The sequence below is a fragment of the Pelecanus crispus genome, chromosome 9, assembly GCF_030463565.1.
Source record: "Pelecanus crispus isolate bPelCri1 chromosome 9, bPelCri1.pri, whole genome shotgun sequence".
Classification (NCBI taxonomy): domain Eukaryota; kingdom Metazoa; phylum Chordata; class Aves; order Pelecaniformes; family Pelecanidae; genus Pelecanus; species Pelecanus crispus.
Window position 1 is genome coordinate 11,590,092 of NC_134651.1, and position 24,930 is coordinate 11,615,021.

General features: G+C 47.5%; 2 protein-coding genes across 4 annotated transcripts in view; both read right to left on the reverse strand.

Moving 5' to 3' along the window:
• The window catches only part of DVL3 (dishevelled segment polarity protein 3), a 31,489-nt gene extending 30,198 nt beyond the window's left edge, over positions 1-1,291 (reverse strand). Inside the window, exon 1 of the mRNA XM_075716220.1 lies at positions 1,125-1,291. Coding sequence (XP_075572335.1) covers positions 1,125-1,291 — 167 coding nt within the window. The remainder of the gene's footprint in view (positions 1-1,124) is intronic.
• A 1,986-nt stretch (positions 1,292-3,277) lies between these two features.
• On the reverse strand, positions 3,278-24,930 carry EIF2B5 (eukaryotic translation initiation factor 2B subunit epsilon). Of its 3 annotated transcripts, XR_012831284.1 has the most exons (17): positions 24,778-24,930; positions 23,406-23,530; positions 22,515-22,700; positions 22,247-22,424; positions 21,054-21,134; positions 20,224-20,301; positions 19,831-20,143; positions 19,082-19,227; positions 18,640-18,778; positions 17,908-18,009; positions 17,154-17,261; positions 16,175-16,265; positions 15,281-15,404; positions 9,726-9,851; positions 8,084-8,194; positions 6,867-7,013; positions 3,278-3,314 (listed from the first exon to the last, which is right to left on the reverse strand). XR_012831284.1 is itself a non-coding variant. In XM_075716119.1 (16 exons), exons 1-16 carry the CDS (start codon positions 24,928-24,930, stop codon positions 6,948-6,950), a joined length of 2,127 nt encoding a protein of 708 aa, XP_075572234.1. In that variant the 3' UTR covers positions 5,223-6,947. The 3 variants fall into 3 exon arrangements, 2 of the variants coding, with proteins under 2 accessions (XP_075572234.1, XP_075572235.1); XM_075716119.1 differs by lacking the exon at positions 3,278-3,314 and having other exon boundaries at positions 5,223-7,013; XM_075716120.1 differs by lacking the exons at positions 3,278-3,314; positions 24,778-24,930 and adding an exon at positions 24,150-24,165 and having other exon boundaries at positions 5,223-7,013.

The window sequence follows — 24,930 nt, forward strand, 5'->3', positions numbered from 1 at the left end:
AGACCCATCCCAGAGATCAGGAACCTTACATTGAGGATAGGACGTGTACATGGGTACAGCAGGTCTTGTACACACTGCTTGCTCAGAGTTAGGCAGCACAAGGAGATCTCTCACTCCTTCTCCATGGAAGCAGGGGAGGAAAAAGCTGGTCCCCTTTACCCATTCTTCCCAAAGATAAGATGCGGAGGACAAAGCTGCCAAAATGGATGGCCCTCCCCAAAATGGATGGTATGAGAACAAAACTCTCCCCAGATCCACTCCCTGGGAAGGGCTGATGGAGGGGGCACTGCCCCAACAGCCTTTTGGCAGAGGGAACAAGGGGCCCCCTCCCCAGGCAGGCACAGTGGGAGACGCCCAGGCCCTTTAGATGGGGAATGACAATCCTGAGTAGGATACGTGGGGGATGCCACCCCTATACACCCCCAAGGTGGGCTGCACCGGGAGATACCCTCTCAGGCAAGATGCTGCCCAAATATTGTGAGCACGGGGAGGGGGTGATCCTCAGGTGGGACGATGGTCTCTGAGATGTCTCTGGCAGACACAGGGGTGCAGTCCCAGAGAAGGCGCGTGGAGGATACCACCAGCTGCCCCGCAGAGGAATTAGCAGGGGGCAGCTGCCCCCAGAGCTCACGGGGGAAGGGGAGAGGGCAGGGGGCCGTTCCTGGAGGCAGCACATGGGGACCACCGTCCCCCCCAAGTGAGGTAAGTGGGGGTGCACGCGCCCCTGGACAGGGTGCACGCGAGGGCGTGTCCCCCGCCAGACAGAGCACAAGGGGTGACCGTCCCCGCCCCCCTCCGAGCGAGGCAACGGGGACGGAGGATGATGAGGGTCCCCCTCCCCAGACCGGGCAGGAGAGGGGCCGCCAGTCCCGAAGGCCACCACCCCACCCGGGGCTCCGGGCACCGGGGGGACCCGCACCGGGCGGAGGGAGGGGAGCCTGCCCCGGCCCCCGGCAGCGCGCGGGCGGGTGTCCCCAGCCAGGCCCACGCAGCCCGCCCCCGACGCGGGGCCCCCCCCAGCTCCCCAGGGAGGCCCACGGGAGCCCGCCCCCCACGCGGGGACACAGGGACCCCCCCCCCCGCCCCCCGGGCGGTCGGCGGGCCGGGCCCGCGTCCGCGCTCACCCGAAGTCGTCGTCCATGGACTTGAAGTAGAACTTGTAGTTGGGGCGGTTGAGGAGGCCCTTGAAGTCGCCGAGGGTGACGCGCTCGGCCGGGATGGGCAGCTTCACCAGGTACGGCGTCTCCTGCTCGTCCAGGTGGTAGATGATCTTCGTCTCGGCCGCCGCCATGGCGCCCCTGCCCGGCCGCCAGGCCTCCGCCTCCTCCGCCTCGCCGCCTCCGCCCCCGGCCCGGCCGCGGCCCGCGACCCCCGGCCGCCGCCTCGGCCTCGGCCCCCGCCCGGCCCGGCCCGGCCCCCGCCCGCGCCCCGGCCCGGCTGCGGCCTCTGCGCGCCCGGTCCCCCCGCGCCCCTTGTTCTCCGGGTCCCAGCGCCGCCCGGCTCCAGAGCGCAAGCTCGGGCTCCGGCGGCTCCTCCCCCGCCCGCCCGCCCGCCGCCCCGGCTCCGCCGGAACCGGAACCGGCGCCCCGCGGGGCCGCGCCGCCGACCGAGCCCGAGCCCGGAGCCGAGCCCCAACCCGGAGCCAGTACCCCGGGATGGGCCGGGACCGGGGCTCAACGGGCAGCCCGTGAGGGGCAGCGTCCGGCACGTCCTCGACCCAGACCCCGGCCACCATCCAGGCCCGCAGCCTGCCCCCAAGCTAGATCCCGCACTGATAGGGGACCCCCCGCTGGAACCGACCCCCACCCGCACCCATCCCCCCCTCTCCCCAGGGCCGTACATCCACCGCTGCTCCTGCTGCACCCCACCTGGGTGCGTGCCCCCGGGGACTGCACCCCTCGTCACCTCCCTGGCCATGCACAGCCCCACTGCCTGCGGATGGGTTTGGATTTTTTACTTGACATCCATGTGCCATTATATACAGCCTAGTACTCCCCATGCACCACATTCCCAGTGCTAGCTGGCATGCGCCCATGCACCCCTCCCAGGCTCCCTACCCCCATCCAGCTCTCATCCCCTCTTACACCCACTGATGCTGCTTCACACACATGGTCATGCCTGTGCCACGTGTGCTCCTGCGTCCCGCAACCTCCACTGCTGCTCGTACACACCCCAGGCCTCCTCTTCTGTCTCCACAGACCTGGTCCTGGTTTCACACACCTCCCAGCCTTCCCCATGCTCCTCATACAACTACGTGCCCCTCGAGTACAGCTTGCAGAACATGAGGCATATCCTGCTCTACCCTGTCCTCCCATGTCCAGACCGCCTTCAAACTCCCCATACTCTGTCTCCGATGGCCACCCCATGCAGGGACTCTGCTGCACAAGAGGAGCACAGTACCTCCCACCCCAGCTCCTCTCCAGCTGTGGCTTCCCTCCAAGCCCCTTGTCACCATCCAACAAACACCCCTGATACTCAGGCACTGGACACCACAGTGTCCCTTCAAGTTCCCCAGCCTCATTTCCTCACCAAGCAGACTCCACCACCCCACCCCACCCCAGCCACTCTTCATGAGCATTCTCCTTTCCACGTACCATGGCCTCTTCAGCTGTGCACAGATCAGCTCCAACAGCCCCTTGGCTCTGTCATTTCTTCCCCATCCTCTCTCCCCGGACCCTATCACTGTCTTACCTACAGTCATCAGCACTGTGACCCCAGCCCCTAGGACTTGCCTCTGTGCCGCAGCAGTCTTGGGCTGGCTGGCTTCCCCTCTGGGCACCTCGCCAGCACCCAAGGTGTGCCAAGGAACCGTCTCCATCAGCAGTTTCCTGGAGCTGTGGCCGAGAGCAAGGCTGGGGTGGACAGAGTTTGGGGAACACCTGCCACCAGGAAGGGTAAGAACTGCCTTGCACCGTCCTGGATTAGAAGGAACAAATGCAGAGGAAGAACCACACCGTGGGCCTGCACGGGGCACGAGGCTAGAGGCCCTCAGCGCCAGACTCACCTGCCATAGGAAGAGGAGCCAGAGAGAACGTAGAGGGAACAGAGCCAAGCTCCTCAGGCTGGCAGGCAGGTGTGAGCTAAATAGCCTCTTCATGCATGAAAGAGTCCTGTAGGCGTTGCTAGCAATTATCTGGGCAGCGCTACTAGACTGGGTGAAGAATCTGACATTAAATTAAAAAAAAAAAAAAAAAGGGAAGACCTCAGGTAAGCAGAAATTGTAAGAGGCATGAGGCTCTCCCATGTTTCCACATCAGCTCTTGGAAGATTGTCACTTCCTCACGCTTGGAGCTCTGCAGTAAAAGCTGGCATACCTGGAAAGAAGAATCCAGGTCAGGAATGGAAAAGTTTAGTTTAAGCTGCTTGTTATTGTGTCAACCCTGACAGAACTAATCTTAAAAGTCTTTTTGCAACACCTCCCTGCCCAAAAAGCTGGGCCCATGTGAAAGAATTAGTCTTCCCCTTCCCCTGACAGGGCCACTCTCTTGCCCACCTCCCAGCACAGTTGCGGATGCACCTTGGAGCTGATCTCATACCTTTGTTACCAAAAGGGCAATTTTCTGAAATGCTGAGCTCCCAAGGGAGCACAGGCAGCCCAGAGGAGAGATGCCACACGCCCCCAGGGTGGTAGGAGATGAGATCTCATTGTTACAGCTGCTTTTTTCTTTTACAACAGGCCAAGTGATTGAATAGACTCAATCAATAGATTGATTTAACTGCTGCAGAGGTCTTGTGAAGTATGATTCACTCTTAATAAATGGACGTTAAGAACACAAAGCCAAAGAAATTAGCAGTAGGGGATTGTGCTGAGCACTCCAGGTCTGCAAGGAAGAGTTTCTGAACAGCCTGTTGGCTTATGTCTACATTTAAGAATTGCAGCATTGACAGCATTGCTTCTCCTTACAGACTAAACAGGCTCCAGGCATTTACAGAGTAAACAGGCATTTTAGAGCATCTCCGAACAGCCCAAAGCAGAGGTGGATGTACTTGAGTTCCACCACTTACACCTTTAAGCAACACAAAACTATTCTCTTTTTCTAAAAGGCGCACTATTGTTAACTGAAGTTATGGGTTTGATAACAGGAACACCAGGTGACATTCATCCATTCATCCATGTCAGATGGGGAATCAGACAAGTTGACTACTATGGCCTTAGAAAAAATAAAAACACTTCCTGCTTACATTGCTCAAAAAAGACGGATAACAACAATTGCACAATCGAGGCTGCTCTCAGGCATTTCTAGTCTTCCAACCAATTATAAATAGTGATTGAAAGCAACAGACAGCATCAAGCCCACCCTACACTTAAGCAATGCAATTAACGCTCCATTACAGAGTATACACTTACCTGCCCATAAGGATGCTGCACCATGCCAGAACTCCACCTTGGAGAATATCAAGTGTTCTACTTTGTCTCCTATTTGCTACTCTGTTCTTGGCACCTGTAAAACCACCCCACCACACACACCACCAAGGCCTGAAGGATAAGGGTATTTGGCCATAGAGCAACATTCTCCCCTTGGATCTTAACCTCTGGGTAAGAAAGCAACTCACACCATGAAGAAGTTGGCTACTATGGAGCAAAGGAGGAAGGAATGTGGAGAAAAAAAAAAAAAACAAAACTTAAGTAGAATTGTTACTTGGCACAAAGACTCAAGAGCCTCTGGCAAAACTGAGCCATTTACAGAACTACGTTAAACCTATTTTTAAAGCCATCTTTACATTGTAAAAGGAAAAAAATACTCAAGATGCCCGAAGAGATTTTAAAATTACCAAGTCTTGCAGCTGGTTTGTAAATGGTTTTACTAAGAGCTCTGCAGCTGTCCTTCCCTGCCTCTGCCAGTTCTCACTCTCCAACATCAGGAGGCCACGACGCAGTACCTAACAGCCAACATTCCCACTAATTCTCATCATGGCAAAGGATAACAGGTTTCATAGGATTTAAGGTTCATCTTTGCAATGTAATCCTGTACAAAACCAAACCTCGCCCATTTCAGGATTCTAAGTTCAGAAGTTTTAATAAACTGTTCTCTACTTGTAAAGAGTGAAGTCATGAGTTATCACTGAACATCTATACCAATTCAATGGTGTGCTGATTTCCTACCTGCCTATTATGTGCTTAAAATCTCTTGAGGAAAAAGTAGGGATTTAGCTTACCTGTTAAGCCCTGCTCAGGCATGTGCCACAACTGGAGACATACAATTCAAACAAAACAAACAAGCTGGTAACACCAGGATAGTTTTTATTTGCTCCCTGAATTAAATATTGGCAGATACAGAAATTCAGATACCAACTATTTCCCCAACATTTACAAGACTGAGTTTGCAATGTCAGAAAACAAGCACATTTATGCACAATCCTGGCAACTGATAGTGTGAGTGCACAAGATAACCCTGCCTGAACATCAGCTTTTAAGAGGCAGTATCCCTGGTCTCCAGCATCCAACGCTGTCCCCTCACTGACAATTGTGGCACCACGGAACGGCCAAGTAAATATCCTGAGTGGGCAGCTCCAGTGCATTTCCCCCCTGCAAAGGATTTATTCCATGCTCCTCCTGAAGGGGCAGAGGCAAGGTCAGCACATCCAACAAATAACCCACCTATGAACACAAGCTGATTCTCACCGTGCCTTTTTTTTGCTTTGTTCTTTGAGAGCAGGGAAGAGCACAGCACAGCGACACTTCCAAGAAAGCCATTCTTAAAGGCCTTATTGCTGTCACACACTGTGCTGGCAACAAAGTGCCAGAGGCACACTCATTCTCTGCTGCATGTCGAGTTGCTCTGCGGCTGCTGAACTTTACAGTGGGTTTGCAGCACTTTCCCTGCTGTCTGAGGGAAGGGAAGTTTTCAAATAAATAAAAGGACATGAAGTAAGCAAGCTTGTATAAGTGAAATCATGTGGAAACACAAAGCACATGCTGTTGAAGGAAATACCATTCGCTCCTTTTCACACTGGAGCAGAACTTGGGAACTTGCATCCTCCTTAAAGCAGCTGGTGCGGTCAGTGCCCCCAGAGCAAAACACAAGTGGTGTTGGTGCAGCAGGAGGAGCCAAGCACCTCTGCTCCCTTTTTATAAAAAAAAAACAAACAAACAGACTCTTTTCTAAAACATGTCTGCTAAGCCGGGGATGCACAGAAGACAGATCACATCTAAGATGTAGTGATCCATACAGCATTTCACTGGCCAGTGCATATCCACTATTAGCCAACCCCCGCAGTGGGGGAACTGAGCATGTATTATCCCCTGTTCTACAGAAGGGGGAAACACATGGTTTTACCAACTCTACTGTGCAACCTTGTGTTAGATCCTAGCATGGCAGATGGCAAGAGATTTTTCCCTTTTGGGAAGATCACAGAAGTGCCTTCTAGGCTGCAAAATGCCTTGGGCATCCTCAGACAACTGCATCTTCTTCAGGCACAGGAACTCCTGAATCCCAGTCCTGCACTCCAGATCCTAATCCACATGCTCCTACTCACCAACCTTGCCAGTGTCTCTTCAGCAGAAGTTCTCTTAGCTCCAGAAGCAACAACGACTCCAAATAACTTAGCTGAATGACCATTCTCCCACAACCCCAATGGTTAGATTTATAAGGGCGTTGTATGCATTTGCATCTATGTGCTCCCTTTGTATTAGTAACAAGGACCTCCCAAAAGATAGCTTATAGTATATCGTATCCAGGCTCCAGAAGGATTCTAGGTATCACCACATCCTGCTTTTCCCTTATGGTTTTTACACTGGGCTGCAACCATCCAACATAAGGTGCCACTGGGCAAGTGAGGGAGGGAGGGAAGTGGCAAAGTTGGGAACACACAACTTAATGATGGGAGTGTCAGTCACTTCGATGTCAGGCCCCACATTTACACACCATGCACTGGCATTGATCTTGCCCTGCCCACTTGGCCCAGAAAGGCAGTGAGAGTGCCTCTTCTCATGCCAAGCCACCATATCAGTCTTGGTCGCCATCAGACGACTCTTCCTCAGCCTCCTCCAGCCACTGGATAAACTTCTGGAGCTGCAGAGAGAATGAAATGTAATTGGGTAACAAGTGACACTGAACAGATGCTCAGAATGCTCAACAACTACACTGTGTCAGTGAGCACCACTATCATGCACAAGAAAGAGTGTTTCTAGGAGACATGGAAACAGAGGCAGACTGAGGGAGAGAGAGACAAAAGTTTAGATGAAAAACAACTGGGATGCCATGGACAAACCCAGACTTATTAGAATCCCGAGGGAGATTCCTCTAGTCAGGCAATCCCCACAACACTCAGCAAAAAGACAAAAGTTTGAGAGTTTTTCAGAGCTTGAGGGAGAAGAGATGACAGCTGCACGTTAGGAAAACTCTGCTGAGAAAAACCTACTCCCCGAGAAATTGCTATAAAGAAGGCAGCTCATTTTACCTTTAACTGGGCTCAAATAAGCAGCTGTAAGCACTGCTGACCTATACTAAGAGCTGACTTTGCAAAGGTTTTAAACAAAGTTGGAGTTCTTCAGAGATGGCTTTTTTCCCCTGCTCCTCTTCCAGATCCAGGGAGGACGACTGGAACAGGGCTCAGCCAAACTGCAGCACAAAGTTCTGCCTGATGGAGGGGGAAGTTTATATGCTCCTTGCAACACAAGCCAAATGAAACCACTCAGTACAGCAAATGCTTAGAAATATATGCGAAGGGACTGGTGAGCCAGGAATGAAAGCTTCAAAGGAATTGCATGGGGCCAGCACACAGGGCATTGGCCTAAAGCCCATTTCAAATGGGTGTTGGCTTGGAGAAGCCATGCTGCTACTCCAGCAAGTGCTGGCCTCGTGCTACAGAGAGTCCACTAAAAACAATCTCCCTCTCCTACTACCTCCATTCCTCATCCAAACAGGATGATTATGGCAGAACACACAGAAATGTCTGTTCTGGAGAACAAGGTTGTGTTGCTTAGTGTTCAACGCACTGGTGCATTACTGGCCTACCATGTAATGGCAGCTGCTCCACAGAAAGTGACGGTGGCACCAAACTCCACTCAAAGTTTCTTCTAGCAGCTGTTCTCTCCCTTTCTCCTTCCCCTCACCCCTCTTTAAACACCTTTGGGACTTACCCGCTGGTTTTTACGAAGCTGCTTTCCCTTGTCAGACGTGTCCCGCAAAGAGAACCAATTAAGAATTACATCTTCTTCCAGAATTTCCAGCTGGTAAAATGTCATCAACACCTGCATCAATTAGAAAAGAGCAACAGGGCTCTATAAACTCTTTTGGGGCTAGCTCATGTCCAAGCACGAAGTTTGCACATAATCTGTGTCTCCCAGCTCCATCTTCAAAAGAAGGCTGCCCAGTCTGCTTCATTTTGCTTTTATTGTCAAAAATAACTGTGCTTCTCCTACCAAGCCTTATGCTCCTGACAGTTAGATGCTATGACACATAATGAATCAAAGTTCAAGCCCCATCAGCTTCAGCTCTGTGGATGCAGGGTATGACTGAGAGCTCCGGGCAACAAAGGGCCACAGAGGATGTCAGTTCAAGATGCTACATAAGTTCTCTTTTTAAAGCATCCCAAAAACCATCCCCAAAGCAGATCTAACAAGCAATTCTTCTGCAGGCCCACATACACACAACGGTGACATGTGCAGAGGAGCATGAATCTACCCAGCTCTGCCTCGGGCTCCCTCCTCCTGCCAGTTCTCTCTCAAAAGTGCCTTATGGCAGGTGTCAAAGCAATTGGTCATTCAGCAGCTCAAACTCCTGCCCAGTGCAGCAAGGGTAAGATGCAACCACGCTTTCTCAGGGTGCCTTTGTGCTCAGGCAGAGCAGGCACTTTGCAGTCGGTCTCCTTGCGGCAGAGCACTGACAAAGCTGGCTGCCAACTCCAAATATAAAGTGTCACTTCAATTCCCAGCCTCCAGGGAAACCCAGGCCCCTAGAACAATGGACACATGCCAAACAATTGCTGTAGTTCAAGGACATTTTGGCTCACCAAACTGAAGGCTTTTGGCTCCAGTCCTAAGTGCTTTGCCATTAGCCAGAAGCACTGGTAGCTGAAGTTAGGATTACTCTTTCTTGAGGAACCAAGAGTTAAGCAGGCTCTAGGAGAGCTCTTCCAAAAGAGACAGGGGCTTCCTGAGACACTGCTAAAGGAGAGACTTGCGATCCAAGTCAAATGCTCTCAGTGTGATAGGGCAGAAAGAATGCAAGGACAAAATATTTGTGAAGGAGGGTGAGGAGGAATATACTGAAAACTCTCAGAAGCGGGGAGATAGGTAATAAGCCATATGTCAGCTCCCCTTTATTCCCAGTTTCAGCCTGAGTAAGAAATACCACCCTTATTCGCAGCCTTGCTTGTTTTGCACTCTAAAGTAGGATAAACCATTTGGCAGTTAGATCCCAGGGACCATGGAAAGACAAATGAAGTAAAGCTCCTCCTAAAGCAAGCCTCTGGCCTCGCCTCTTCCAGCATCACACAACAAGGGCATCTAGGTTAGAAGCAGCAAAATAATAGCTCCCTTCAGGCTGCATGCTGGTAATTAATACTCACCCTCAGCTGTGCTCCCTCAGAGGCACAGGCAGACATAGAACTCTTTTTTTTTTTTTTTAAAGCAATTGTTTTAGATGGATTTTCTATACACCCTCTTCACTGAGACCCCAAAATTCTCTCCTCTAAAGCAGACAAGCTGATGGTGCAAACAGGATGCATTTCACCATGAATCTAGCAAAAACAGGTCCTCAGAGCTGGGAGCAGATACTCACTTTTGCTATCGATGTGCAGAGACTGTCATGTTCCAGGAAGAATTCCTCAATAGCAAATAAGGCATTCAAGTGATCCGACGCCCGTTTTATGTAGTTCTTAAACAATGGGGTCCAGTTCTTCAGCAGCTGCAGGGGAAAAACACAGAGGAGTTCCTGAGCTATGAGATGGATGTGTGCACTCAGCCCTGTTTCTCAGCTGTGTTGTGCTAAGAAACTGACCCAAGGAAGCATTTTAGGAAACCATGCAGCTGACCACTTAATGTATTTGCCCCACTCTGCCCATGAAGCAGATGCTATTAAGTCTCACGTGTGCAGATAGGACCTGGTTTTACTAAGCAGCTTTGAGGATATCCGTTAGCTTTCTTGGTCTTGCCTCTCTGGATGGAATTATTTAGTTTATCACAGTAAATGTGTTTAATGGAGTCTGGTACTCCAAGAAAATCACTTCACAGCAGACTGATAAGGAGAGGTACATACATGCTACTCAAACCTTCCCCTCACAGAACAGCTGACATTTCAGTGAAACTTTCCTTCAAAGCAGAAGAGCAAATAAGAAAAAAAGAGAAAAAGATAGTGCTAGGATAATTACCAGCTGAGAAGCAGACAGTGCAAAATAGCCAACCCTAAAACAGGAACGCAGTGGAGCAGCCCCTGAGCGCAAGACACACATTTGCTGTGTGCCTGCAGGCTTGTTTGGATCCTGGAGTCTGCTGCAGGGAATAAGTGAGAAGGATGAAGGGCAAGAAGTTGTTACACTATTATCTGATCTCAGTTCTCTCCTCCAAGGCTTATTTTTTTTATGAAGTCTTTAGTTTAATGATATTGGTGTTGCCTCTTCAAACAGTATTTCTGTCTGAGTCCCCCACAGCTCTTTCACTTATTGTACATATCTGGAAAGCAAGCAGCAGGGAAAGCTCTGCAAAGCAGCACAGACTGACCTGAATCTGGGTAAGAGGTAATAAAGATACTTAGACCCCTGTCCATAACAATTTTAAAAGGTATCAGAACTAGGGTAAGATACAAAAATTCCTCATTGGCCACATCATGACCAGAGCATCCTACAAAAACATTGTAGGAAATTAAATCAAGGTTCTGCATCTTTTTAAATGGATTCACTCAACAACAGGCATTCCTGCAACTACATCCCTGGCATGCCCATACAGATATACTGTTCTGCTGTGCCTTCAACAGTCTCTTTACAGAACACATCTGGTCCGTTTTGAAGGGAAACAGGTAATTCACAGGGGCTTAGGGTGTGATGAAGAAGCTCTCAGTCACCTACAACCAGGGCTAATCAGCATTATTCTGTCCAGAACAATTGTTAACAGGCAGTAGCCCTGCCAGAGGGAGAGCTCCAGGACACACAGCAGAGCTAGAACCCAGGCTAGCATGGACTAACAAAGGTAGCCTGAACTAGGAAACTGTGCTTAACTACTCCATAGTACCACACTCCACCACCTCTTCAGACACATTTGCTATGCAACCATGCTGGAATTTGCATGCCTCAAGCAGAAACAAAGAAGGGGATTAGTACAAACACACTGATCTGTATAGTAGTACATGGACTGGTTCAAGGAACAACAGTAACAGCACAGAATGATCCTAATCATCATGGTATTGCAACAAAAAACTGAAGGTTGCATGGCACGTTTCCAGAAAGTATTTTAGCCTTTAGCAAAATGCTTAATCCAAAAAACACTCTTCCCTCTTCTACAACCACCTCCTGCATTTTTGTTATCTTTTGGAGTTCTTCACCTCAAATGCAGTAAAGCTACTAGCAAGTTCCTTCCAGGCTAAGAAAGATTTTGTAATACTTTTCTGTTAACGCCTTTAAATTACAAGCGGGCACAATTCTAACCAGAAGCTATTGAGTTTCTGAAAGCAAGTTATTTACAAAGAAAGCAGAGCTATAAGCACTCACATCCTCAGGACTCAATCCAGTATGCCTATTGCTAGGAAAGGGAAAGAAGAAAAATATATCATCTCAGGTCGAGAACATGCACCATACTGTAACTGGTGCTAATGGTGAAAGTAGGGCTCAGCCCCACAGAGCCCCTAGCACAAACATGCCTATGAGCCTGTATGACCAGAGAAGCTGTTTTGGGAGTTTCATGAAAATCTGAACTGGGGAATTAGAAGCTTGCAATTATTTTAGATTGTATAAAAGACTGAAAAATGTGAAAAGATTCCTGACAAAGAGCCCTCTGGACAGCATCATAACTTTCCAGGCTTTGACTCTACCTCGGTAACTCCTCAAAACAATCTACAGTCTGGAGAAAGCAACCAAATTCCGCTGAAAAGTCAATTCATTTTTCCCATCAGATCTGGTCAGTGATGCTGTATCAAGTTCAAAGAGGTTTGTGATCCACTTTTCTTTTGTCAGAAGGACAGTCTCAACACCAGGCCTATTTTACCCCTACCTCCAGCACAGAACACCATCATGAAGTACATGCAAAGCACAAGGGACAAAGCTATAATTCCAACCTGCTACACCATAACAGCATCTGTGTGGATCACCATAAACTGCTTCAGTGAAAGCAGAGATCCATTTGGTCCCTGAATAAGCCATACCATGTTGTGTTCACTTGCGTAACATTATAAAAGACTAAGACTCCCTAACAGAAACCTGAGGAGGTGCACCACACATGCTAGCTGCTGGGCAGCAGTGCAGACACTGGCCAGCTCAGCAAATTGAACTGCTATATTGCCTCCTCTGGCTCCCTTTAGACATCCTCACCTACACAACCTTGTTTGATGCTGCTTCAGTGACAAGAAAAGCACAGGCTTCAGTTTATCAGCAGCTTCAGCCCTGTTTGCTCAAATCACATCTACAGTTCTAGGAAAGGTCTGTTTTTCTGCACCATCTCTACTTTGCAACTTGTAGAAGAGCCAGACAAGATGCCTGACCTACATCGAACTGGATAACTATTTCTCAAGCCTCCATGTTTCATCTGAAAGATACCCATGGGCATATCCTTTACCGGATGCTTGTTTCCTAAAATTGCTGCAACACTTAAGAGCTTCATGCTCAGGGGCCAGCACTTCAGAGCACATACTGTGGTTTCAAGTCAAACCATACATCATAACTATGGCATTTCCACAATTTCCCCTCCTGAGCTGTCTGGGACGGCTCTACCATCACTCCTACACAAGCAACCCATCTTCCTTCAGCATGTCCTAGTCAGAGCTGAGCTAGAGAGACACATAAAATAGTTCTGTAAAGTTCAGTGGGCTTCTGATATTCACCACTCTCAGAATGCAAGTATCCCCATCTCATACAAAATAACACTTTGCCACATGTAAACCATCATAAGCAGATCTCAGCCTAATACCACTATTGACTGAGGCAGTTTTAGCTGCGTAGTTACACATTTCAGCTACATGCTTTCATTATGTACTAACCTATACCAAGCTAGTGCTTGAGATTCTCAGGGTGTAAGTAAGTATTGGTAAATTAATGGAGTGTAATTTTTACTAACTAGGGAACCACAAGTTGCAGAAAAGCCACTGTTTCAGGTGCTGTACAAACATGCATGTTCTGCCTGAAGAACCGGTCTCTTCTCTTCAGAGCACTGTTGGTAAATACAAAAAGCTGCTGCCCAGGAAGACCACTGATGTCTCTTTAATAAGCCTTTGAAGGCTGATTCACTACCTCCATTAGAGGCACATCTCAACATATGTTTGATATTGGATTATTGTAACAGTGACTAACATAATGTGTGCAACTGAACATTAACAGCATACCTCACCAGGATACTGCCTTCCTGCTGATTTCAGTACAGAAAGCCAGCACAACAATTCTGCACACACTAAAGACACTGAGGCACAAAACTGTTCTAGAGGAGGATTCTAAGAAACTTCCTGGTTATTCTTTACAAATGAGCATCTGGAGAAACTGGCTACCATGATGGTCAATTGGTTTGACACTTGGCTCTCTTTGATAAGCCTAAGGATAATTTGTGTTTCATAAATGACATGCCACACAATTCCCTGCCTAGAGAAATTTCACTTGTCCATGACATGGGTCATGGTCACCCTGAACATTACATTTAGATTACTGTTGCTTCTCACTAAAGATGAGTTGATTTGCTGTCTCTGCTGTTAAACATGAGCATCAGCTTTCCTATGATGAAATATATATGGACAAAGTTACCCAGAGGTAAGCCCTTCATGTACTTCCATTGTCTTTAGCTTCTAAGGGGTTTTGGGCAATTATGCAAAACATTATGCATTTATATAGTATCCTTTATCCCAGACTAGAACCTCTTCTGACTGGGTGCTGCAGTGAAGTTCTCCTGTCCTATTCATGCTAGATTAAGAGCCCAGTCTGGGAGACAGAAAGAGATGCCATATCCTAGCTGGAGAAAAAACAAACCACCCTACACAGATACCAACTGCACACAACCTGTTGTCTAGATGTATTGCTTTCCACTTAAACACCTGCTCTAACATTCTGTTCAGTCCTCCTCCTTCAATTCTCTTTTCCCAGGACAGGACATGCTATTCAAGAAAACAGTCTGGAAAAATGAACAAAAGCAAGCAGAATTTAAACAGAGTGAACAGCAAAATCTCACTAAGCCATCTGATGAACAGATCAGTTCACATGGATGTTTCCTCCAGAAGGCATCTCCACATCCAGGAGATGACTTAAGTGCCATGCTTACACCTACATAAAGAAAAATTAGTTTTCCACTCTTCCCCATCAATTGAATGCACATACTTCCTCAGAGAAAGGATTATGAGGATGTCTAGTGTTCCTCTTTAGCTCCATCTCCTAAAAAAATTAAACTAGTCCTTCCCAAACACATGTCAGACCCATTCACTCTGAAAGAGCACCTTCATAACCTGTAGAGTTTGCAGACTCAAATACATAAATGGGCTATAACAAACGGCTACAACGGCTTCAGCCTGGATCAACAAAATCATTAAGATAAGACTGCCTGCTTTTTAAAGCAGATGCTACCCTATTTTGTCTCCCTTAATTCAGGAAATAGAAATTGCTCTCACCCAATTATACAACCTGTCTCTTTAGAGATACAACAGAACTCTGTATCTTCGCTCAAAGACAACAGTATCATGCCTTTTCATTTGTCTGGAAAAAAATTGGCACCAATTACAGTATGCAGACAAGTAAGACCTTGGAAAAGATCCCATTGGGAGAGAAGTGCTCCCTGCTGCCCCAGGGACAGGGTTTTATGATGGATTGGAACTGGGTTCCTGGAATGCAAGCTTGTAAAGACATCTCTAACAGTCCCTCTCTTTCCTCTTCTACAAGTGATGCACTTCTACTCACACACACAGGAAACAGAAACAACCATAAAACCAGTGAAGTAGAGCTCCCCACACCCACAGTCTCAGCTGAGTTCTGTCAAGCAGGTACAATAGTTTCACTTTTACTTCTATAGAAGACAGAGAGGCTCATGAACTGAAGGAGTTCAAGTGGCTTCAGGCTTAACAAAGTTGTCTTCTCAGCCAGGAACTACCTGGGGTATCCAGACAGACTCCTACACACTAGCAGACAAGTCCAAAGAAGAGTCAAATGGAGCAGGACTCACAGGAAGTAACGCTGAGAAATAGTTCTGGGAGTCCAGGTTTGCATCCAGCTGCTGCAGTGGGAACTCCAGGATCACTTTACTGAGCACCTGCATCATCTCCTTCAGGCCAATGTTATACGCATACCTGAGAGGAAAAAGGCAAAAACCCCCAACATTTCACACTATAGGATCCCTGCAGATTATGGCTCTTCAGAGATACAGCAGAAAATTTGACTTTCATCTTCCAGACTTGTTTTTTATTTTTTTGGTTGGTTTTCCAAATATTCAGGCAATAAAACTACCTTGCATTGCATCAGGCCTTGCATAAGCCCACAAGTCCCAAAAAACTGCTATCACAGTGGAAAAAGCTGCTGCAGGGACAGCACCCTCACATTTACTACAGTGCTGTAGGAATGCTGTCGCACAAAAGAAGGGAAAGAGGTTTGTATTTGAGAAATGCTAGGTAAAAGCCACTCTGATTATGTGTTCTAGACTTGCTGCTGTAAAAACAGCGGACAAGCCACACCACACCACAGCCCCAGCTGCAGGCAGCTGTTCAAATGTTGCAATGCACAGAGCAGCAGCCCCTGCATGAACTTACAGGCAGACCATGCCAAGAACTGGCTTGCTCTCTTCAGTCCACAGTTACTTAATAGCAATTCAATCTCTTGTTACAGAATTGGGGCAGGAAAAGCCTAACCATGGAGGACGCTATAGATGCAGCTGGTGCTCTCCACCAGCTCCTGTCGTCTTTAAGTCATGCTCTCTAATCTGTGTTTCTCATGCTCTGTACTGATAAAATTAACATTTAACAATCAAACATGGGTATTTACATGGTTTCTCCGCTTCTTTCTAGATCTGCTGTCAAACCCAACTGTTCAGCATAAGGGACAGCATCCCTAAGGGAACACTCACTTGAGGGAGTTGATTTCCAGGACCAGGTTGTCACAGGAAATGTTTTCTTCTTTGCCCCTCTGTAACGTACCCAGAACCTCATTCTGGAAAACTAATGAAAGAAAGGACAGGTAGTTAGACATGAGAGGGAAAAGCACAGATTCTTCAAATTGTTCATTACAGAAGAAACAATGCCCTTAACAAAGGAAGCATTCTGACACAGATGTCTATTTGTTCTCCGTAAGTTGGCACAAACGCACATCAACTATACTTATAAATAGTGGAATATAGTTCAAATAAGGGAGATGACCTACTAGATATCATTGCCCTATTCATACAAACTGGTACAAAGCTGTTTACCTCTGCACCCTTTTAGAGCAGAGTTTCTATTATACTTTCACAATCTAGCCTTTCCTATTCAGACAAACTTCATCTTCCCCTAACTAAAGATGTGAATTCAAACCTAGAATTTATTGGTTTAATTTCCTTTGGGGAGACATTTTAACATGAAAAATGTTTTTTTTCCAATTTGGCTTGAACCTCTTTCAAATCCAGGTAACCTTAATACAACAAAACAGAAAACCAAAACCAAGAGTGGCAGCTCCTACAAGGACATTTAATTCTCCAGCATGATTACAGCACTAAGTTGTCCACACAGGGGAACTCTGCTGGACCTTCACACAATCTCTGAGTTTCGGCAATGACACTGCCATTTAAACAGACAACTCGGGCAGGTCACTTTCATGAAGGCCCAGTGATCAGGAGTGAGAAAGATGGAGGATTTTTGTCTAGCTTCTCATTCTTGGCTGCCTTGGGTTAACACAACAGCAATACAGGGAATATTAAAGAACTCCACAAAAAATGCAGGAATTGAGGTCAGGAAACAAACATATTATAGTCATCCACAAATTTTCCAATATACCTAGAGAAAGCAGCACAAATCTCACACTCACTGCATTATCTGCAGACTCACCATACTTCTTAAGAGCCCATCTCTCACCTTTGATGTCATCTAGCTGAGGGGACGCTGCCCGACTGTCTGGCTCCTCAGAGCCCATGCTCAGGTCACTGTCTGACTCGCTCTCTTCCTCTGAATGCATAGCTGGGCCTGATGAAGAAGAGAAGATGCAGCATTCAACACTCAAAAGCTGCAGGTGTCATATGCATGAGGAACCAGGTGTCCCAGGGACTTCCTAACCAAGTCAGCAACTATCTGTCCTTGCAAGGAAGCTTCTACCTACAGGTCCAGATGATTAGATTTGCTGCAGAGGGAATGCTACAGCTGGCACTAGGATAATGGGTCTTTTCAAGAGTCTGCAGGCAGACAACAAAGGACAGGGACAGAAGCAAATGCATTTTGTGCAGACTGCTGACTCATGATGGAGCAATGTCAGCAGACACTGTCACTAGCAGGAAGAAAGCCAGCAGTACCCGGAATAGCCAAAGCATATTCCCTCTAAGGGAGGGCCTGGTATCCCATGGTGTGCCACTCACAGCACAGACAGCTGTGTGTGTTAGCGTAAGTCAAAGATATAATAAACATCTTCCACAGAGCACAGGAAGAGAGAGAATCTGGTCCACCACCTGCTTTCACCTCTCACCTTGTCTCCACACACATATGTTACCTGGAGCCAGCCTGCTTCAGAAAGCCCAGGTCTTACTCTAGACACAGTTATCAGCACCCCACTCAGCCACTTTCCCTGGCACAGGTCTGCCTGTCCATCCCCAGGTCACTACACCAAACTTTTCCTCACCCCATAGACTTTGTCTCTGCTCTTCTTCATCCTCTTCACTCTTGTCATCTGCTTTCCAGAGGTAGCCTCTGCCCTCTGAGCCTACATCCTTTCTATTGTAACCTGAAAAACAAACAGCGATTAGGAGGTAGATGTACTGGACCTGCTTACAGGCAAACCTGAAATAGACTGGTACAACCTGCGTATTACTGCCCCTAAATATCCCCCATCAAGAGGAGCTGGGATTCCTGCAGATGCATATGGATTTCAGCTTTTATCTTCTCACTTGCCTTGGCACGTGACTGACTTACTCCTCCCTACAGCAGCAACATTCAGCTGACCATGTTTAGATCCCTTGACAAACCCAGACTGGTAGAAACAGTATTTCACAAGGACAAAGTCCTTGGACACAGTCCAGGCACGAGGACATAGACATATGCAACCTGCCTTGAACTGAACATCTCTTCCAGCTTCAGCTTATTATCTCCTACAAGGCTCCTACTCTAAGAAAAATGGAAAATAGCTGATTCTCCAAAGATTTTAATAGCGGGGTACTGAGGTACATCTCACTGTCCTACTTGAGCCAAATATCCTTGCTTGCCCTACTGGAAACACACATATTCCAAGCTGAATGCAGCATTAAGCTCCAGTCTGGCACTGCAGAGTCTAGAACAGGGGAGGGAAAGACCCCAAAAGATCACAGAAGGCAAAGCCCTCTGCAGAGCCTGAGTGCATGGAGCCAGACTCTCATACCTTTCAGTTTCACTTTGCTTTCCTCCTTGTTTACGCCAGAATCATCACTGAACTGGTCATCATCCTCTTCCTCCTCATCTGGTGGGTGCAGAGAGATCACTGTGCCCTCAGAAAGAGTGATGCCAGGACCAACTACTACCTGCAAAGATGTGCAACATATCTTAATGAAGAAATACCCTAATTGTCCCCTTGTACCTCCACCAGCAGGTACAATAGCTGCTCCAGACAAGCTGTGCACTAACAAGTATAATTGAAGACACCAGCACTGTGAGATCACATACCACGCTACCCTAGCCAAACAAAAGGAAGAAAAAAGTGCAGTAACATATCCCCCACCTCTGCAAAAAAGCTTGTAGCAGCCCTGTATTCTGGTATGGTCTAGTGTAAGTCTAGTAACCTGCCAAGAAAGGCAGAAAGCAGAACAGACATAAATACAGCTCACCTGAGAAGAGAGGACACAGTGGGGCTTTAGCTTTACTTTCTCCTTCACTTCAGCTTCATCGCAGATAACAGAATGGCAGATCTCCACGTTATCTGCTATGTGTACTCTGTCCCAGAGAAAAGCTCCGTCCAAAATGACTTTATCACCTGTTATACATCACCAAGCACAAATATGTTGAGCAAGGCAGTTTGCTGCTCTCCCACTGCTGAGTCCACCAGAAAGCATCTTACTGATCCCAATGCCCTTGATGCATGATGAATGTTAGATGAAAGGTAAAAATTGGCCTTAGAGGCCTACAGCCACTTCTTACCCAAAGCTCAAAGAGGAGTTTGTTCTCTACAGAGACTTAACAAGTTGACAGTAACAACCGACATCTTGGTTTTGCACAAATACAGCCAAATCACAAAAAAATTCCAGCCAAGACTAGGAAGAAGTACCAGGCAGCTCACAAAAACAGGGACAGATGTTGGTGGGTGATAACTCTAGATCAGTAAAAGTCATGCATGCATTCCCTACTGCTGAAACAACTTATTTGCATCAAGTGCCTTCCACCTTTCAGCATCATTACGGTACCCTGAAAACTTTAATCTATTTCCTCTGCTGGAAAACCAAGCTTTTCTCCTCTCTTCCCATTACAAGTCAATCAGTACCTATCATCCCCTCAGAACCAAATGCACATTAAAAACTAAATCCCAACAACCTGTGCCCTTGCCTGGCAAGGCCCGTATGTCCCCCATTCTTGTACTCACCTATCCTACAGTTCTGCCCAATAACGCTGTTTGTTATGAAGCAGTTGCTGCCAATGACTGTTCCCTGCCCAATGAGTACGTTCTCTTCCAGCACGCTGCCATGGCCGAGGCTAACATCCACCCCCCGGTAAATGTTGTGTTTAGAATGGGTGTAACTCTGATTCTTGTCATCAGTGAAGTTCATCTCTGGAGTCAGAGGATAAACCCAGCGCCGGATGATGTCAGAGCACACAGCTTCGTACATTAGGAGGTTGCATATATGGGCACCGTACTCTTCTGTCGTTACATGCATATGGATCTGGTTCCCCAGGACCTGGGAGACAGGCAGGAGCATGTCAGAAGATTCTCTAATGCAAGGTAACAGCATCTCCCTTGTAACAAAGCTCTCCTTACCTCCTCATTCACCAACAGACCACGCACAAAGTCATCCCGTGTCTGGTAGTCAAAATTGTCTGTGAACAGCTCAGCCACCTGCCAGGAACAAAATATAAGGAAATAATATAGTTAATGGAAAATGTTGCCAGGGAAGCCAGATAATTAATGGCTGTTCAGTGGTTCTCAGAGAGCCATGTTATACAGTATAGGAAAGTGATGCTCTTGCCTTGAATAAAGCTTTGATTCCTTCTGCTAGGAGTGTTGACCTTCCCATCTCCTCCTCCTAACGGAGACTATGAACAGATTCTGGTTTTCAGAAGGGGCAAAACATTGCTTTAGCATTTCCAAGCAATCCGCCCAGCCTCACTTTGTAGTTTCACTCCAAAGAAAGGCTGTAGACCAGCTTTTTCAGATGTGGAAGTGATGTTCGCGAGCCTAGGCTGGAATAACCCTGAATGTTACCCTAACACAGTACCAGCTTGCAAGTACTGACACTTTTCCATAGCATAGCCATCACCGCTGCTCCACAGATGTTACTATACTCAAAGTGAAATCGCTTATTTTCCAGAATAGTTTCATCCTGTGCCAAATCAGCCAATCTACCAAGGCATCCATTGTCTAGTTCTGCCTGGGCTTGAGCAGTGCATGCCAGATACAGACTGAGCACCCATACAGTCTGCAGAGCAGCACCACATGATCATTCAGGCTCTCAGCTCAGTCACTGAGCACAGCTGGGAGTTTGTGTTTCCAAACCTAGTACACTCAGACCACATGCACCCCCTGCACACCAGCAGGACAAAGGGAGCAATACAGATTGGATTTTGGATCCTCAAAAGGGCAGAGCTCACCTGCGGGGAGCAGATACTGATATGACAATCCAGCAAGTCATGGCGCACCTCAACATTCTCAATAGAGTTCTGGAACAGACTCTGAAAGAGGAAAAAATTCAGATGATCTGAGTGCCTCATGCAGTGCCGAACCCCAAAAGCTTTCTATAAGCGAGGGGAAGTATTGATTCAATTGTTAAACCAGCTGAAGTTCTGAAGATCAGAGAAATCTACAATCTACACTGAGAGAGAAGCTCAGCAGGCACAGCCTGGTCACACATGGAGCTGCATGTCAGTCAGCAGAGACTGCCCTCATCCTTACACAGTGCAGCTCTCCAAGAAACAGCCTGTACTTTGAACAATCACTTTTCCTCCAGGAGGCTCCTTACCTTAGTCGCTAGGAGCTACACATGTACAAAGAAAATTAGTAAATCAAAATGCAACATACATAGCTTCCATACCCCCTGTGGATTTTTACAGCTGTGCATTGGTTTGTTGTTGTTGTATTTTGTTTGGTCTGTTGTTGATGTTTTTTGTTTGTTTTGTTCTTTCCTTTTTGGTTTCGTACAGTGATTTGTACCTTCATTTGAAGGTAAAAAATAATCTACTGATTACTGATTTGAGGATGAAAATGCCACATAATCACAGTCTTAGTTCCAAGTTGAAAAAAGAAAAAGCTCCATCTGTCTCACTGGAGAAAGTGTCTCCGCAGATATTTACAGAGCATTATTAGAAGAGCCTTTTTAGGTGAACAGTACAGGCAGAGGTAATAGGAGGTACTACCCCTTGCACCTGCTGTTATTCCACCCCCTATGCCAGGCTCAGTGCCGCTTCAAAATGGTTTGTGTACGATAGTGGTACATGCATCCCAATCCTGAAACCCCTGTGACAGCACCAATCATCCATCTCCCTTGTTTCACATGGAGAAAAGGAATCCAATCAATGCAAAAACTGAATTGTGAGAAATATGTCTGCCCTGTCTTCAAACTCTGAAATAAGTCCCAAACACATGTGTCCCAGCATGATTTCACCAAGCCTCAAATAAAGGTTGAAGGAAGAAAAGACCGGTTTATCAAGAGTTACTTCCTATCATCTGCTCCTCCAAAAGAAGCAGTAAGCGCAGTTCCCCAGCCCTCACTCAAGGAGGACCTCCTCCTTGGGGTGGGCTGCTTCACTACTGCAGCCCTTTTCCACTCATCAGATTCCAGACGCACCATAGGAAAGCGGAAGCGTTTCAGCCCCTGGGTTCTCTGGTAGTGAAGGACACGGTTTGTGGCACTGTCCATAGCAATAACGATGTCATCTTCTTTGCACCTGGCATGGTGGCCAGGTGAGGACTCCTTGAATATCATCGTCATCACAGAAACATTCTTCTCCATCTTACGACGCAACCTGAAAAAGAAGGGCAGAACTTTAAAATCACTCTTCAACGAGCCCATAGTCTCAGCACACCAAGCAAGCATACACTCTTTCAACACCTACTTGTGCTCTTCAAGGGCTTTGGATATATTGAAATTGGACACCACATCTCCAGTGACGAGAATGAAGTCGGAACGAACAAGGGACTTGGCATCAACGTCTCGTAGCACGTCACCAAGGGAGCGGTACAGGTCAGAAGTCACAAAGCGCACTGTGTTGGGAGAGGTGTGGCGGCACCACTTGGATTTTCTGGAAGGAGAAAAATACATCAGGAAAGCATAAAGAGGATATTCCTATGGAGAACCCACTAGGACACTGTAAGTGAATGCAAGGAGAATCCTACTACAATGAGACCACTATCTATAGGCTTAGGTATGCTCATTTGCACACAGCAGATGAACTGCAGAGGGTTAGACTTTGAGACTGTAGCTAACGGAAACTTAGGAAACCCGACTCCACTGCGAGCCAAGTTTTGACTAAGGAGAAGGAAAAGTTACACACAATCCAAACTTTTTTTCTTGGAAAGCAGTACCTCAGGCAGCGAAAGGCTGCATGCTTCTCTTTAGCTTGCAAACCTGCAGCATGCAGAGGCAAAGGTGCTGTCTGAGCGAGCTGTTTCCATATGCTGCACGACATACCAAGACAAGGCATAACGCAAAGGGTGGTACTCTAATTTACATGACTACCCAGGAAACCCCTGCTTTTAGATGAGAAAAGTTAAATGCCAATACAAATGCAGTCCCAAAACACTCAACCCTTTTAATACACCATACAGCCACACTCCTTCACAGAAGGAATGGGTTGTGGGATTTTTTTGACATGTGTTAGGAGACTTCTCTTGGAAGGGAATCTCTAGCACATGGTTTTCATCAGAAGGATCAGTGAGACCTTTGAGGCTTGCTGGAGGATAGAATAATCCTTTCCATGATAAAGCTAAAAAGAAGAGATTCTTACTGTAAATGCTCTTTTATCTCAGCTGACTTCCAACAGCAGAAAACAAAGGTTTCTTCCACTCCAGTTGCTGTTAGGAACTCCAAAGTATAGTCAATCATGGCCACATTTGCCATAGGCAGAAGAGCCTAAAAATAAAAAAAAAAAAAGACACACAGATAGCTGAACAAACACTCTGTACCTCAACATCAGCAACAGTCCCTTCCAACTTGAGGACATACCATCAGTGGCACCAGAAAAATAACACAAATAACTGTTCTACCTCCTTTTATCAAAAATTTTCAAAGTTGATCTAATCAGTAAGAGCTAGTTTCTGATCTTCCATAGGGGCAGATTCTCACTTCAGAGAAGAAAGCATAAAAGAAGTGACGTTATCACACATAAAACTCTTCAAGGTGACTCAAATAAGTGAGAGACTAAAAAAAAAAAAAAAATCCCAGAGCGCTGATTCCCTGACTCAGGCTTTAACTGCTACAAGAAAAACCTGACAGACATGAATGATGAAGCCACAGAATAAGCGTCCATAATTAAAGAAGGGGAAAAAAAAACCCAATCTAAAGCGAAGTGACTATTCTCTTGAGATTCAAGCCATGCTTTTAAACCAAGTTACTGATTCACAGCTGAGTGATCTCATACTATTCTTTAATTCATTTTTGGTGATGTTTTGTTTCAGGCCTGAGCTCGTGTGTATAATTATGACCGCCAGAAACATTTAATCAGCAAATGAGGTAGGATAATTGTTCAGACCTAAATTCTCCAGAAGTGCTTTTTCCTTTAACATACAGCCTTCTGATCTGGCTAATTAAAATGCCTCCCCCATCCATTTTTATGGCCATGTTCTTTTAGCCATTACTGCTGGCAAGGACAAAGATTTTGCTTCTTTCCTCTATCAGAAACAAGCCTGCCCGAACCCGCTGCCGCTCCTGCATCAGCGACAAATGAAAATCAAACAGCGCACTTTGCCTTGCCATATGGAAAAGCAAATAGCACCAACGCAGCAATCAGATCCTCGCTGCCTCTCCAGCGGGGGATCTAAACTCTTACGAGCGAGGAGAACTGGTCAGAGGCTTCCACAGCGTGGGGGAAGGCGGGAAAAGCCGCGGCAGCGGGGACTGCCCGAGCCCCGGACGGCCGCAGGGCCCCAGCAGCATCCCAGGACCTGCGGGAGCGGCGGGGGGGGGACCGGACTCGCCTTCTCCCGACCCACGGCGGGGCACGCCGCGACCGCGGGCCCGAGCAGCGCTGCCGGCGAGCGCTCCGCCTTTCGTCAGAGGCCCGCCCGCTCCGGTCCCCAGGGACAGGGGCGACGGGCACAGGCGGCCCCGGAGGAACCGGCCCGGGGCGGGCGGCAGCAGGCGGGGGGGGGATTTCTCACCCGCGGCCGGTCTTTGGAGATAGGGAAGAAGCGGCGGTTGAAGCTGTCGGCGACCAGCACGGCCTGGAGCGGCGGCGGCGGCTCCTCCTGCGGGTCGGGCCCGCGGGCCGCCGCCGCGCCAGCCCCCCGCCTCGCGGTGCCGCGGGCCGCCAT